Source organism: Apaloderma vittatum, unplaced genomic scaffold (assembly GCF_000703405.1).
Source record: "Apaloderma vittatum isolate BGI_N311 unplaced genomic scaffold, ASM70340v1 scaffold2745, whole genome shotgun sequence".
NCBI lineage: Eukaryota > Metazoa > Chordata > Aves > Trogoniformes > Trogonidae > Apaloderma > Apaloderma vittatum.
In genome coordinates, this window is record NW_009715345.1 from 315,166 (window position 1) to 332,187 (window position 17,022).

At 42.2% G+C, this 17,022-nt stretch overlaps 1 protein-coding gene across 1 annotated transcript in view; it reads left to right on the forward strand.

The window, feature by feature from the left end:
* The window catches only part of DPP6 (dipeptidyl-peptidase 6), a gene marked incomplete at both ends in the record, with an annotated part of 171,808 nt that extends 155,858 nt beyond the window's left edge, over window positions 1-15,950 (forward strand). The window contains 9 exons of the mRNA XM_009869089.1: window positions 1,991-2,038; window positions 5,871-5,969; window positions 8,321-8,390; window positions 10,380-10,574; window positions 11,293-11,347; window positions 12,228-12,333; window positions 13,173-13,231; window positions 15,705-15,777; window positions 15,877-15,950. Of these exons, the coding sequence (XP_009867391.1) occupies window positions 1,991-2,038; window positions 5,871-5,969; window positions 8,321-8,390; window positions 10,380-10,574; window positions 11,293-11,347; window positions 12,228-12,333; window positions 13,173-13,231; window positions 15,705-15,777; window positions 15,877-15,950 (779 nt within the window). The remainder of the gene's footprint in view (window positions 1-1,990; window positions 2,039-5,870; window positions 5,970-8,320; window positions 8,391-10,379; window positions 10,575-11,292; window positions 11,348-12,227; window positions 12,334-13,172; window positions 13,232-15,704; window positions 15,778-15,876) is intronic.
* Window positions 15,951-17,022: the final 1,072 nt, after the last annotated feature.

Consider the following 17,022-nt stretch of genomic DNA (forward strand, 5'->3'; position numbering starts at 1 on the left):
GAATCTGCCTAGCAACAGCTTAGCTGGGGGGGCGGAGATACCTGCCACACCCATGACTGGTGACCACACAGGATTCACTTGTAGGTTGAAGGACTGCAGTTATCTTTAAGGGGCTTGAATCTCAGTGAATATAAAGCCTCTTTAAGCCGTCTTAATTCTGAAGCTTAAAAAACACTGAGTGTTTTTCTGTTCAGTGTAGTTCAACAGCAGGTTTGCCCTGCATGCCAGCAGCATGCCCCCAGGCTGACAGAGCCTGAGAAAGTAGGAAACATGGTGTCTAAAAACCTTTCCACCATGGGTCCTTTGCAAAGACAGTTCAAATTTTTGCCACTCCACCAGCTGCACACCTTATCACACAGAAATACCAAAGAGAAGTCCTGCCATGAGACTGATGAGGCCATGCCTCGAATTCTGTGTTCAGTTTGGGTGCCTCACTACAAGAAGGATGTTGAGGTGCTGGAGCGTCTCCAGAGAAGGGCAATGAAGCTCGTGAAGGAACTCCAGGACAATCTTATGAGGAGCAGCTGAGGGAACTGGGGATGTTTAGCCCAGAGAAAAGGAGGCTGAAGAGAGACCTTACCACTCCCTGCAACTACCTTAAAGGAGGTTGTAGCGAGGTGGGGTTCAGTCTCTTTTCCCAAGTAACAAGCAATAGGAGAAGAGGAAATGAGGGGGGATGGGGGTGAGGTTTTAGATTGGATATTGCAAAAAATTTCTTCACTGAAAGGGTGATTAAGCACTGGAACAGGCTGTCCAGGGAAGCATTTGTGTCACCATCCCTGAAGGTATTTAAAAGACATGTAGATGTGGCACTTAGTGACATGGTTTAATGGTGGACCTGGCAGTGTCAGGCTTGTTGTTGGGCTTAATGTTCTCGAGAGTCTTTTCCACCTGAATGATTCTATGAGTCTCTGATTCTATGATCTATGATCTTCACCCACACAGGGTGTGGTGGTTGGGATCTTTGCTGGGTGTATTTCCCAGCTGCTCACGCTTGCTGCTGCTGCTGCATCATATTACATTATGCAAAGAAAGGAAAGCAGGATAACCATTATCTCTGAGGTTAAGAATTAACCATTTCATCATTGCACAGCTTCTTCCACCTTCCTGAGCAGTGTTATCAAACTCATTGGAAAAGTTAGAAGCAGGTTTGATAGTAACACATGAGTGGCGGTACTGGGACAGGCTGAAGCTCATCTTGGCCGAGCATCCTGTCACCGAGAGCAGTTCAGCAGATGATAACTGAAAAACAGAGAGAAAGCTGCTGACAACTATGGAGTGGGCCTAATCTCATGTACCAACCCATTTTTCTATCAGTCAGCCACTTGGTGACTTTCTGAACAAGAATTTGAATCTGGAACACTGTGTTAAGAACTAGAGCATCCTACAGCATCCTGTGCTGGAGACTGCAGCATCCTAAAGACTACAGCATCCTATGGCAGTGAATTCCATGCTTCAACCATGTGATGAGAATTCTTTTTGTAGAATGCTGTCTGATTTCAATACTCAGATGCTGCATTTTAAGACAGCATATGTGGGGTTTTTTTAGTGTGAAAGCCAAACTGGTGTTTAATTCATTTAAAAAACAAACAAACAAACAAACAAACAAACAACAAAGCCAAAACATTTGCAAAACAGCATACAAAATGTAAAAGCTTTGTGCTCTCATGTTTGGGTGTCATTAGAATAATTTTAAAAGCAAGTGATTTAATTGTATTTGTGCTAATTTTAATGTTTACAAATTAGAGAAAGATGCATTTAATGGTCCTTTGGGAAAGGGCTTTGAAACCTCGCATGTCTTTGAGTCTACAGTACTGTCATTTATTCACAGACTCTTTCTAATAGCAGGGTGATTTGCTTTTTAGATTACTCTTGCATGGAAAGCAAGTCTCAGGAGTCTTCAGCTCCATGGAATTCAAAGCCAGGTTCACGTGCATTTATGTGTGCTTCCAGAGATATCTACCCGAGTTCTTTTTTTCTTCTTTTCAAGGTCCGCGAGTCCCGATGGTGACTGTTCACAACACAACGGATGCACAGAGTAAGAATGGACTTGAGCCTTGCAATTCTTCAGAGAAAAGTAGCCAGGCGGGACACTGAGATGTATCTGCTGTTTGGTAAACTTAGACTAGCAGGGAGTCCAAACTCTGCCTAAATGCAAGTCCTCTGCAGGTCAGAGGAACTTGCAGAGCTGTTATGCTTCCATCACGAAAGCTTTCTGTTTAGGGTATGAAGACAGTGTTTTTGGGCACGATGTTTCTTATCAGCGTTCTTAAAAACTGCATGGTCTAAATCTCTTGCTCTCTTTTTGTGAGTCTTTCATAAATATTGATTTATATCCTACTCAAAAAAATAAGAAATATTTGGCTGAATCTATGTTTTTTTAAAAAAATAAAAATCATCACTCACGTGGATTAGCAGGTTAAAAGAGATAATGCAGAGAACTGAGCCCCACAAGTTGTACCTCTGCCTGGTTTCCTGACCTGTTCATGGGGTTTGTAGCACTTATTGTTTGGTAAGACATTTTCATGCTGTTTCATATCTACACCAGTATGGAGCTGGAACTATTCCGAATACAGAGGTTTTTCTCCCTCAAAATCTTTGATACTGGCTGTAGCTGTTGCCAGACTGGTTAGGATTCCCTGCAGAGCCCAGAAAGATCAATTTTTTACCCCAAGCCAGCATTGCAGGAAGCTTCAGACAGACAGCCTTTCTTCGTCCCTCCTCTACAGTGGTGTTAAACCAAGGTGCCCCTTTCTCTCTTTCATGAGTCCCAGGAGACTTCCTAGCCGGGTGTGGGACTGAGTCTTATGTGAAACTAAGATTTATCTCCTCCTGTCACTTTGACGGTAGACTCTTATCTTTCTTTTTAATGCACCATTTAGCCCAGCCTCTACTTGCGGTTAGGGACTTCAGGCATTGCTAGGATCCAAAGAATAAGCCACACTTTTATTCTACCTGCCCTGTGTGTGGCCAGTTTATGAGGTATCAGTTTAGCTTTACCGGATTTGCAGCGACTCACTGCTGTTGTCTCCGCAAAGGAGCAGAGCGAACCAGGGAATTTGGCTCTCAAACTAAAAGGTTTCTGTGAAATGCTGAGCTGCTTCATTTCCCACTGAAGCAGGTGTCAAAGGAAAGATTCCTGTGGCACCAGGCCGTGTAACAAAAAAGCACAAAATCCCTTTGGCTTTTCCCTGTTTTAGCCTCCATTTTCTCAGTTTCTCTTGGCAACCTGCATTTCAAGCCCTTACCCCACCTAGAAACGTTTTGCTTGTAAGCAGCATGTGTAGAGTGCAATCCCAAATTCTGACTGATTTTTTAAAAAACAACAAATTTAAAAACAGATTTGTGGTATACTGTATTCTTTGCCATTAAAATACAAATACTAGGCCGTGTTCCATCTAGTGTCAGCAGTGCCCAGCATTGTTAATGAGAAGTATTGTACATTTAACTCTAATTTATCCTTCTATCATTTTCTATGTAGTTTTTTTCCAATTAAAATGTTCCTTTCCAGAGAAAGACATTCATAAAATTTAGGAGCATCCTGGAACAGGTTAGGTTAAAGCAATGTAATTCTTTGTGAGTGTCCTGTAAGATCAGCAAGAGATCTTTGTTGCCAAAACAAAGCAGCACAACATACCCTGGACCATGGCTCAGAGGGTCTGCCATCATCTTGCTTATGGGGTGACCATGAGATAAATATTTCATTTAGTCATGACTCAGTTTCCCAACTGTTCTGTAATTTGTGTTAAAAGCCCCATGCTGGAGGTGACTGACTGCTGTCCAGAGGAGTACTCTCGCTGTGGAGCCAGGGCAAGGAGTATAGCTCCATGTGCTGGTCTGGTCCTTTGTGAAACTACTTCTGCTTTAAATATACAAAAATTGGCACTTGTAGCTATTCTTGTCTACAAAAATCCAACAGAGGATGTTGCCACAGGGCCAGGAGAGTTTCTTAGCTTTGTCCTGCAGTTTCAAAGTTCCTTTATTTCTCCCTTAAACACAATACCTTAATTTTACCTTAGACATGGAAATGGTTGACTGGTTATAACAGCAGGTATAGGATAATGCTCTCATGAACTGTGTTAGAGCCTCCTGTGTAGTTTTATAAAGTACTTTTAAATAATGTAGTCTTGCATAGACCACATCCCTTACAGAAATTCAGCATTTTCTGCATATGATTAGCATTTCCCCTGGTTCCTTTTTTTACCCCTCATTCTTTTACTTGTAAATGAAGGGCAACTGACAGTTGTATGTTACTGAATTTACTTATTTAATATGAGCCCATTACTCAATAAAGGGAGTTTCCTCTGTATTCTGGAATAATCTGATAATAGTGACTTGCACTGAATATTGTAGCATGCTTACATTTAATTAAGCAATGACCATTTGTACTCCATAGACTCGAGCTCCCTATGGTCCTAAAGCAGAAAAGAAGGTCCTTTAGGAGATATGCCAATCTTTTTTATTTCCTCCACAGTCTTCCTGGCTTTCTGTGAATGCAATTATATGAACAAATAAAACGGCTTGACTAAATTCCCCTATGTGGCAAGCCCCTTTCTGCTGATAAAGCTACTTGTGTGTGCCATAATTAAATGAGAATCTTAATATTTAACTAAATGTAATAGGCTGTTGCTTTGGCACTTTTGTGGGGGCTGTGGTTTCAATGGAGATGAGCCAGGCTTTTCAGAAGCAGGGTGAACAGTCATTTCACCGATATGCTATTGCTGAAAGATCTGTGAAATGTATTAACTGGGAACAGCCTGTTTTTGTGCTGTGCCTGCCTATTCAGCAAAGATGGGCAATGACAGCGTGATAATCAAGTGCCATAAGTATTATTTGAGGAGCTGGGGTTACATGTCTATTTATCACTGTGTCTTGAAAGTGAAGTTACAGTCGATAAAACGCAAAATTTGATGCAAAACCTCAAACCTTCCTTGGGTTGACATGGCAGAGATAATATCTTGGAGATCCCTCTGGTTCAGACCCAGCCTGCTGCCATGGGATGAGCCCTGCAACAAGATCCCCAGACCAGGACTCACTGCCACCACAGTGGGAGCCCCCTGGCCCTTGAATCCCTCTCCCATGAGGCTCAAGGAGCCTCACCATCACCAGGAGACATTTCCCACCATGTAGGACATATAACTTGAAATGTCTCTTAAATATAGGTCCTTTCTTTACCAGCTGGGAAGGACTTGCTCTTTCTGATATTGGAGATGGCAGCTTTTTCTTGAAGAGCCTCAGCATTTAGAGCACATGGCCAGGATGTGGGGAATAAAGATTAAAGCCTGGTAAAGAGGAAGGAATCCTCTGTTTCAGACCCACAGAGTCCTTGGATAAGACATGCCAGCAAAATGAACGATTCTTGAAACACTCTGAAAGCCATAAATGCTCCAAAACCTGACGTTGCAGTTTTGTGTCAGCTTTGTTTACTCTTCTCTCTCCAAGGCTTTCCTTCTCATGGATTTTCTCTTGGGTAGCAGCACAATCTTGTCCTGAAGCCCTCCATAGCCTCCTCCCTTTCCTCATTCATTTTCTGTAACTTTGGCTCAGACCTGAGGACCTCTCATTTGATGTCCAGATTTGCATGACAGGTAGATATCTGACTGGGATCCATAGTACTGACTCAACACAGAAGGTCACATTCTCATTTGCTGGAAGTCAGCTGAATGTGACTGATTTTGGGAATATAGCTTTTTGCCAATGCAGAACCTGGAAGGAGTTTCAAAGACTTAACTGAATTAGACATCTGTGAGGACTAGGACATTATTTCAAAAGGAAATTTGTGTTACAAATATAAGGTAGCTATAAGATGTTAAAATGATTTTTCACAAACAATGCCAAAGTTTTTTGTGATCTTGTCCTTCTTCTTTTAGAAATTTTTGAGCTGGAGGTAAATGAAAATGTGCAGCTGGCTGTAAATGACAGGCAAATGCCTAAGGTAGAATACATGGAAATCAAGATAGACGATTACAGTAAGTAACACCTTCCCTCTCTCTTATTTTTCTTTTTCTTTTTCACTGCTATTGCTGTGAAATGATACAGTCATTTTGGCAAGACTGGCAGGAGGAAAAATGACTTTGGCTCTCAGTAAACTCACACAGTTTGCAAAGCACTCTCTTAGGATGTGCTATATAAGGAGGTTATTACAGAGACGGGATTTTATGAAAATGCGGCTGAAGAAAGGCAAAATGATAGGGTCGGATTTTTTTTCTTTTCTTTTTAACATTTTCTTTGTAGAGAAAAAGCCACTTTGGGAAATGACACAGTGCGGTGCCCCCATTGTTGGGGGCATTTACTGTAGCAGGACTGGTGTATTATTTGAGATAGGTTTGAAGTGGGATACTGTCTGTGCTTGCTGGCCATACCTGTGGCTGCACAATACTGAGCTGCAGTGAAAGAAGGTAACTCACCAACAACTGTGCGTCAGAGTCATTCAGGATTCTTTGAGAAAGCCGTTATCATTTGGTAGAAAAAGAACAGCTTTATGAGAAAAGCTGAAAAAAATTTCGCCTGAAATAATGGAAGGCAGAAACTTGGAGCAGTTTACATCTGCAGCTGATGCATTATTTGTGCCATTTGTGTAATCATGCCCCGCATATCTATATATGCCAGAGACATAAAATTCTGGTGGCAAACAGCCAAAGCATAAGCATTTTTTTACCTGTCTCTGTAGTAGTACCCAAAATAACCTAAAAAGCGTGTCCTCTGTCTGTAAGAACCTAAAAAGCGTGTCCTCTGTCTGTATGCAGATATCTCACTTATGTGTGGAAAATCTACATACTCAGAGTTGTGCAATGGCTCCCAAAAATCCCAGTCTGGGTGTATGGTGGCAACTCTAAAAAAAAAAAAACACAACAAACCCCCCCCCAAATAACCTGAGTTCAGAGTATGACCCATAATATTTCCCATGCCAAAAAGGAGTGATCCTCTCAGGTTGGCTGCAGGGAAATGGAAGCAGTGAGGTGCGAGGGGTGCCAGGTTGCTAATTTCAGCCTTTGCCGGGTGTTATAAAATATGAAGCTAAGGCTGAGAGACAGCTGCCATCTGAAAAGGACCATAATGGCCCTAAAATATTCTGCTTGCCTCATGGGCATTAGGAACATAAACCAGCGCATGAAATAACAGGAACAGACAAGCATTTCCAGGCCTTATGGGCAGGAAAAGATGGGAAAAGAGCCTGTCGTAAAGATCGTGCCTGTCCCCACTGTGAGCCAATTTCTAGTGGCACTGGCAGCGTATTAGGAATAACTCAGCTTGATGCTAAATTTCTTAACTGCACGTATCATTGAAATGCAATTCTGGTCATTTAACATATATATATATGTGTGTAATAAATAAAAGCTGGCCTCAGCCGTGTGACTCTTCTTCTGTGCCCTCTCTGTGTTTTCAAAGCTTTGGGCTTAACAGCCTTGAGAACACTGCACATAGTGCTTAGTTATATTTAAAGTCAAGCGATGGCCTTTTTGGCTGTCCCTGGGCCATTGATCCAATTTGCAGCTATTAGCATTCAGATGGAATAACTAATTAGGCAGAGTGTCAGACAATAATTGCAAAGCAAACCACTTAAACCGTGCTGTTAATCTGTATATTAATCTACCGAAAATGCTCCTAATACCGATTTAATTGCTGGGACTTTGCTAATCTGGATTGTAGTTAACATTTTAAAAATAAATGTGTGCTCATTAATGCAGAAGGCATTTGTATGGCAGCATTTTTTTGGCTATCGATATGAAGCCGTAGGAAGCAGTTAAATGAAGCTTTAGTGAGCATGTTCCTCACATTAGTTCAGTACCAGTATTAACCACATAGACTCCAACAGTTACCTCCTGTTCTACAGCAAAATTAAGCTCTCTGGAAGTTAGAATTCAAACACGTTTCTTTATCTGTCTTCACACCATTATAGCAAAATAATCCTATTCTCTCCCCCAGCCACCATACTTAATTGGGTTTTAAATTATCATTTTCATCGCTGATTTTTCCCCTCCTCTGCTGCCCTGAAATACTGATTTCTGGCTGTATCACTCATCCAGCTGCCAAAAAGGAAAATTATAGCTATTGCCAGATGTTAATTGAATGCTGTAAAAGTGATGCCTGACTGAACAGCTTGTGCTGTACTCCCAATTTACATTTCTTGTCACCTCAGCTATCATAATATGGGTCTTTTCTTTGACAACATCTGTGTTTCTAAGGTGTTATTTACCAGTGCCTCTGATGAAATGCCATTTTGTTCCTGCTCGTAAGAGGCCAAAACACCAGAAAAGGCTATTAGAGTTATGTCAGCGTTCCCACACTGAAGATACGTTATTTGGATTTTTTTGCCTAGAATTGCCCATGCAGATCATAAAGCCAGCAACCTTTTCGGACACCGCGCACTACCCCTTGCTTTTGGTTGTGTAAGTTCTTGCTCGTCCTTTCTTTCTGTTCACATTATTAGGGCAGCAGGGAAACCTCAGCCACGGTTAGAGCCTTTTAAGATAAGTGTTGTACAATGCATATGAGACCTCTTTAGCATCCAAGTCCAATATGTTGGTCCCTACATCCATCTCACCTCAGATTTGGGAGAAGCTAGACCTAGATCTGTTGTCTCCAACATTTGAGCCAAGGGTTTTAGCTTCCAGGAGGATGTTCTAGTGAAATATTGCAGAGTAAATTGTAGGATTTTGTAAAGTTATTCCATGCACACTTGCAATTCAATAATTTTGGAGGTAGAAACAGGATGGGGAAGACTAAAAGATGGAATCTGGCTTTCTGTCCCAGTGCTTAGGGCACTCACCCTGCACTTAACATACAGTTTTAGAGTGGGATGCAGTCAGCCTTACCACAGCTTAAATTTTGGATGCCCTCATGCAGCAATCCTTCCCATGTAAATGCCAGTGTTCCTTGAAGTGACAGTAAAGATAGAGCTAGAAACCTTTGTAGATCTCCACGCGTTAGCATTTATATTAGGTACGTAGGATTTTCTCCTGGCAGGCATAGCAGATGGGTGTATCTTTATGCAACATTTAGTAACAATAATACATATTACTGAGGGTTTTTTTCTGGCATTTTGGAAAGAAACTGGGGGAGGGAAGCCACTGACCTTGGAAGAAATTGTTTGGCCCTGGCTGCATCCCACTACATCGCTTGCTCCCTGCCAAGGAATACCCCATGAGAGAGCAGCCTCCTGCAGGAGCGATGAATGCCTGAGAAATGCCTGAGCACCATCCTGCACATCCCTCCATGAAGGACAAAAACGCTGCAATAAACGTGTCGTTACATCACGAAATTACTGCAGAGAAAATGTACTTCATTATACAAGTGCTTGAGGAAGATTGGTACTCATCAAGCTAACAGCACTTGATTAGGCTGCCTCTGAAACTGGATGTGCTTAGGTCTCGCTTGAATAAATGCAAATGTCTGAAGTCACATGCACATTAAAATCCTGCAGTGAGTTGCCTGAGAACCCCAAAAAGGACAAGAAGTAGATGAAAGTGCCAGTGGTTCTACAGTAATTCCAGTCCTAAAATATTATTTATAATTATCATCATGATCTCTTGATTTTTTCCAAGCTGTCTGGATGAAGTTCGGTCAGGATTTCTCAAGACAGTTCCTCTGTACAGGAACAGGCCCTAAGCAGAAGAGTGAAGGGGAGTCTTCCCTACCTTCCCTACCTTTCCTACTCTTACCCACTAATTTTGGCTCAGCCTGGGCATTTTTAAGCTATTAGTTTTATGGCTTTAAAAGTGTCCTTTGCCTCTGCACTTGTGTGAAGCAGTGGTGACAGAAGTGATTGGCAGCTCCATCTACAGCTGCTCTCCAGAACCCTATGGAGTTGCTCTCCAGAACCCCAGGAAGGTCTGGATTATGTGAATGGGGCAGAAAATGAAATTCCAGTGCTTACCAGTAAAGCAGAGGATGACTGGTGTCTGCAAGCTTCATCCAACGTATTTTGGCAGTGCCAGCACACCCCAAAGCCAGGCTCCTCACAGAAACCCTCCACCAGAAAAATACCATATTTTGCAAACATGGCAAATAGACATAGGTTAGAGCAGTTGTACAAAAGGAGAACTCATCTGACCTCTGCATCACTACCCTGGCTTACTCACAGGGGAAATCCTGCCCAGTTAGTGAGGTACTTGCTAGGTTTGTTCAAAGCTCAGCTTAGATAGTTGCTGTGCAAGGAGGGAGGCAGAAACCAACCCGTGGCTTCCGCCCCAGCCTCCAAACCCATCCCACACAACCAGCCTCCTGCACATCATCGCTGCAGAGACTGGTCTCCTCTTGGTGAAATCTGCTCTGCCTTAAGATACATGCAGGGACTGCTGATCCCTCACGGCCCCAGGGGAAGCTTTTGGTCTGTGCTTGGTGCCATTGCCTTTGTTTGACGCCTGTTTCTGTTTCAGAGATGGGACCCCTGGCAACCAGATCGTAACAGAGAGATTTGAGGTGACGTGGGAAAGCGTCATGGTCAGCTCTCACAATGCCATCGTGCTGAAGTTCGACGGCCGTGGGAGTGGCTTCCAAGGCACTAAGCTATTGCATGAGGTTAAGAGGAGGCTGGGCCTTTTGGAAGAGAAGGATCAGTTGGAAGCTGTCCGGTGAATAGCACTGTTATTGGGAAATTAATTCATCAATGACAACTAACTCAAGACTGTCATTGGTCCTGGTTGCTGTAATGGTGTGTAGGGTTGAACAAGAAGATGGGAGGGAAGGACAATGTGGTCCTACAGCTGTGATCAAGTGATGGTGTGTGAGAGAGGGCTCATGCCAGCCAGTGCAGAAAGAGAAAAATTAGCCTTAAACAGAGCTAGATTAGAGCACACTTATCTGTACCATGTGTTCAAAGCCTATTTATTTTTAGCGCTGTACAGTCATACAGCTACAAACAAGTAAGCCCAAATATCAGCTCTTACATTATTTTTTTGCTCACCTGGTAGTTGGAAAAAAGCCATCTTTAAAATCTTAAACTTTTTAAAACAGAAAAAAAAGTGCAAAACCCTAAATGTCAGGTCCTGTCATAATGTTAGATTTATTCTGCACATAACCACACTAAAACTACTATCACAGTAGTGCAATAGCATCAGCTTTATTATGACTTTCAACACTAGTGCAGGCTATTGGTTGCCATTGCTTTTTCAAATCCAGCACAACAGGTTGTAAGGCTAAAGCAAACAGAGACTCATATGAAAACAACATGTAGCAACATGAATTTAGATTGTCAACATCATTTTTCTGCAGCCATCCCAATCATGCTATGTTTGCTATATCTAAGAGAAAAATATTTTTAACCCACTGTTTCTCCTCTCTTGTGTCTAGGACAATGCTGAAGGAGCATTATATTGATAAAATGCGAGTCGGTGTGTTTGGGAAGGTAACGTTTTCCCAGTTTTTCTCGGTGTTGTTCTAGTTGGCTGATGTGGCTAAGCACCTGAGCTAAATCCTGATTTATTGAATATGTCAGTGGTGATTTTTTTACTGTTATTTATTTTTGAGATAGACTGTTTCTTGCTCAGAGATGTTAAAGGTGAAAGCTTTTATCAGCGTATTTGTTAATGTTGTTGGGTTTTTTTTACATTAAGTTCCAAGTGCAGAAAGTGACTATTTGTCAGAAAAATGCTGTCAGATAATTAATTTTATTTCCCCTTCCAAATTTTCATTTCATTTTCATCTTGTTCCTTAAGGCCCACGAGAATAGTAGACCTATCTCACGCCATACAAATATACAACACAGTATTGTTTTCAGAGGCTGATTCACACCACAGTGTGTCCCGGGCTGAGAGCAGCGACTGCAAAGTACACACAGTTTGAAATGAGAATGGGACTGAGAGAAGCAGTTGCTATTGTGGGAGAGAGAGGCTTAGAGTGGGAGAGGAGAGCTGCACGTACAGTAGCATCTCTGCTAAGAACTGTCGACTGCAGATTCTGGAATTGTGGTGTCCATTTTAAATAATGAAAGACTGGGGTAATATTTTGAAGAGGAAACATATCTGATGAGAACCACAGCCATAATGTGGCAGGTTTTTGGGCACACAACCCTCCTGCCTTCAGGAGACAGCAGTGAGTGTAGAGCTTATCTACAGCCACATCTGCCAAAGCTAGGAAGACATCCTTGGTTTTTGTTTTTCCTGGGCAAGGTATTAAGGGCTCTGTAATGGCCGAGAGTTTGTTGCAAGGTCTCAGCTGCCCTGTGTCTGTACCCAAAAGCAGCAGTGCCTCAGGGCACTGATGCTCCTGCCTGGTTTGTGTTCTAGGATTATGGTGGCTACCTGAGCACTTACTTGCTTCCAGCTGGTGAAGAGAACCAGGTGTTCACCTGTGGAGCTGCTCTTTCCCCACTGACGGACTTCAGACTATATGGTAAACCCCATCCCAGAGCCCACAGAGTCTTCGCTGACCACAAATGATGTTTCTTCCCTAACCTTTCCCAGTTATCTTTTATTTCTTCCCCAAGATCCTGACTGTTTTATATTATGTGTCTTCTGCAGACTAGCTATAAAACCTTTTTCTCCCTCAAGTGCAATTTTGCTAGCACCAGTGGGACCAACCATGGTGATCACAGTAACAAATAACTATTACTACTCACTCCTTTAAAAAAAAGGATAAGTGGCTCTAAACCTCTTCAGCCTCTGACACCATCCTGCCTTGCAAGTGCTTCTTTTTCGCCTGAACCATTGGTCCATGGGAGCTGTGGTCCAGCTTGCCCACCTCATCCTCTCTCTGATGGAAATAGGCCACTGCACATGGTGGTCCTTGCTCTCAGGGTCACCAGTTGCCTTTACACTTAGTACCACTGAAAATTAAGGGCCATTAAAACCAGTAGTGTTAAGCCAGCCTCTAGGGTCCATACAGTTATCCCTGAGACCAATGGGAGCGTACACTAGACCTGTTGATGAACATGGCCCTGTGGGAAAGAAGGGGACACAATATGATAGTGTTCTTCTCTCATATCTTGATTGCATTAAGGAAAAAAAAAAGGCTCTTCTGTGACTTATTTAGAAACCATAAGTACATGGTGATAATGAAAGACTAATTTCATACATATTCTTAGTACATTTTCAGAAATGTTTAATAATATATCCTGTGTAACTAAGGCAATGTTAGAAAATATCTTTTTTTAGCATTTGCAATATTTGACTCAGAAGCACCAGTGTCCTGACTTATGACTGAAAGAGATGTTTTCTTTTGTTCTTTTCCAGCCTCAGCCTTTTCTGAAAGATACTTAGGCTTGCACGGGATTGATAACAGAGCATACAAGGTAACTCCATGGACACTGCATTTCCCTGATAAAATGTGAACAGAGTTTTAACTCTTCTTCAACGTGTTCTCCTTTGGGGAGGGAAAACGCATAAGTAGGATGGACTCAATAGTAAAACTTCATATTTAAAATGCAGCAAGGTGTCCTTCGGACTATTTACGACTTCTGTTGTCTTAATGGTCATGATGGATATGGTTTTTATTGATTAGCCTTCATGTCTGCCTCTCTAAATTGGGTAAAAACAGTTATTCCAATTTTACAGATTGAAAGAGCTGAGGCTGAGTGACTCAGATGTGCCCAAGTAGACGCAATGTCACAACCTCTTTTAAAGTTCATCCCAATGGTTTTGCCACTCCAGTTCTCTCTAGGGTCTAATTTTTGACCTGAAGTCAAGCAGAGCTCAGTTTCTCTTGGCTTTTTCCATGTAAGCACAGATGCGATATTTCAGGTAGGCAGAATTCTGTGCCAGACTTGAGCAGGACATGGAAAAGGAGACATGGCACCAGTTAACAAAGATATTGTTTAATACAGATGATGGGATCACTTGGTTCATGTCTTCTTTGCGTCAATTACTTGGAGGAAAAACCTAATAGAGAATAGTCACACAAACAAAACTTCTTATATAGAAAACACTGTTAAGCTTACTGAGCCTTGTCTTTAGCTAGAAGGCATGAGGGCAGCAAAGGTTTGGAACTATTTTCTTACAGAGAAGGCAGCTAGCACCCTGTGCCCCTGAAGCAGAAGTTTCGCCTGGTTATCTAAATACTGAATTCACTGTCTCTCAGATTTGGCATTCATGATCTTTAGATCATTGCAAACTCTTTCAGTCCTTTTGGAAATTTGAGGACAGGTCAGTACAGGTGAAAGGAAGTGAAAATATTCCAGAAATGACAGCTTTGTATTTCTACATGCTCTTTGTGCATGGCCTGAGCAACTAGCAGTACTTTGGGTTGGTTTGGGATTAACTGCCAGGAGCAGCACCTGAGCTCTCTGCACAGTGTGGCATTGTTCTGGGTATGGGCCCTAACTGATACGCATCTCCTACATGCCACAGTTGAACCATGATTGCTTAGGAAGAACTATTCCTAACCCATGGACCGGGCATTAACTTTGTCAAGGTCACATAATTCAGGATTTGATGTAGACTCTAAAAAAGCTCTACTGTCATGTGGTAGGTAACAATTGAGGGAACAAAGCCATGCAGGGAGAGAACAAAGTGCAAGATACGTACATACACCATCACAAGATTTAGCAATCTGAGGATGAGATAACTCATTCAGTCCAACAATAGAAGGAAGATCAGAGGGCACCCTTGCAAAGTTTGCAAACACCTTCTATGTCCATACAGAGTGTGGAGCTGCAAGGAAGCCAGAACAAGCCTACATACACCAAAATTACCAAAAACTTGCCTCTAGCACCAAGGAAATAGGCAGGGCCACTTCTGATGTTCAGAGTTGCTTTATCTTTTAAAAATGAGGAGAGACACATAATCTGGAACATATGACGGTGACCTTATCTTAATAATACATGTTAATGTTTTTTTAGCCTGCTAATTTGACCTCCATAGCTGGGCATGGAAGGTCCTGTTGCTGTTGGAGATGCACTTATTTTCTGTCAAAACCACAGAGGAACAAACTCAGGGAAGTGAATCAGAGCTAGGGCACAGGCAGTGAAGGAAACATGAGTTTAAGTTGAGACTGTTTATTCCTTGCTGCCTATAAAGTAGTAACAACTGTGATTTGAGACATACATTCCTTTTGCTACTCTAAAGTTTTCCTGAGCTTTTTTGGAGTCTCCTTGAGACTTGTATTCTGAAAAATGCACCAAAAAACAAAGAAGTCCTTCATTTCTCTTACCCAGTACCATTTGCTGTCACCCAGATTTGTATTTCCGCCGTGTATCTGATAGACAGTTGGGGGCAAGGGCATACTTGGCATTGGACACTTGAATTTAGTATCGCATCCTTCCCTGGGCTGTCAAAGCTCATCAAGGTTGGGTTTTAAACCATATCAAAGTCACTCCGTCTCTCTGAAAAGGCATCCCTGCCCATGACAGGGAGGTTGGATTAAATGATCTCCAAGGTCCCTTCCAGCCTAGGCCATTCAAAAAAAAAAAACTAAGAGTTCTTAGACACAGACACCTCGGCATGCTTTTTATTGGTGTTTTCTATTCACTCGAAATTCACTTTGACTTTTTCTATATGTTCTGCAGTTCAGGCTTTAGGTGAACATTATCAGAACAGACAAGGGTCTCTGACCTCTTCCTGCTGCTGATACTGAGCCTGGAAGGACAGGGTGAGAGTCTATTTTACCTCCAGACCAATTCAGGCAGCCAAGAGAATATGCTGTGTTGGTGTCTGCTTGTTATCCTTGAGATGAAGTATCAAACGGAATTAAGTGTTTCTATTTTCTCCATACGAATTGCTAATTTCTAACAAGATTTTTTAATCTTACTGCAACCTTTACCTTCACAGATCGCCACATTAGCACACAGAGTCTCATTACTGAAGGAACAGACGTTTTTGATCATTCATGCTACTGCTGATGGTAAGTTAGCCCATCATTTGAGCTCATTATATGTTTGGGTTGGCTTTGATTTTTCTTAATTAAAATTGCCACTTTAATGATTGTAATCTGTTCTTACAGAAAAAATCCATTTTCAGCATACTGCGGACCTTATCACACACCTAATTACAGCAAAGGCTAATTACAGCTTGCAGGTACAGTATGTGTTTCCTTTTTTCACGTTTGAACAGTTATTTCCCAGTTTGAACTCAAAGTGATGTTATGAAGGAAGCTTTGAAAAACCACTTGCAAACATAGCCTGGCAATAGAAATAGCACCAGCGTATAACGTATTTCTGTGGACTCTTGTGCTGATCTGATACCACTTTTTTGGTTTGGACAGTTGTAGAACAATTATTAAATTCCAGTTAATGAGATTTTGAGAGGCATATCTCTAAGGATTTTATATCTGTCGACTTTTTGTGGGAACAACAGGCCAAATTCAGGACGAGTTATAGGGAAACAAGGTTCTACATTACATCAACCAGAAAAGTTCAGTAGAGAAATGTCACTTAAATCTGATGTCCCACTGTGAACAACATACTCTTTCCACCAAATTACATCTCTGATTAGCTGAATGGCCCATGTCCAAGCCATTAAAACTTCCAAAATGAACCCATCTACCAGCCATGGGGATGATCCCCTCTCTCTGGTAGATCCCAAGCCACAGCCAGGAGAGTGCAACTTCTCTGGGCTCGGTCAGTGCCAGAGAACATGCTCCAGCTCGCAGCGTAGCTGGTTGTGTTGCAGTGCCCAAGCCCTACTAAAGCTTGATTTACTGAATACCAGCTCCCTCTGGCTGCATTTCTGAGGAGCTTCATGCGATGGATATGCTCACTCCATCATGCTCCAAAGGCAGATGGGATGGAGCGCAGACGCAGGAGCTAAGCAAGGAGCCCACCACAGAGTTGGTCAGTCTTACAATGACTGAGGCACCCCTGCACATTTCCCAGAGCAGAAGCATTAGTGCATTGGAACTTGAAGCCACCAATGGGCTTGATGCACGTCGAAGGTTAGTTGAGGACTGAGGGCTGAGGGATCTACATCTTGGATTGACCTTCTCAGGGCAACAACGAGACACCTCAGTCCTGCCTGCAAGCAACCAGCCTTAGAAACTTTTTTTCCCTCTTCAACATCTCAGGCTAGACAACCTGTTAACGATCCTCTTGCATTTCTTCAATTTCACAATTTCTTCAATTTCACAAGGCCAAGTGCCGGGTCATGCACT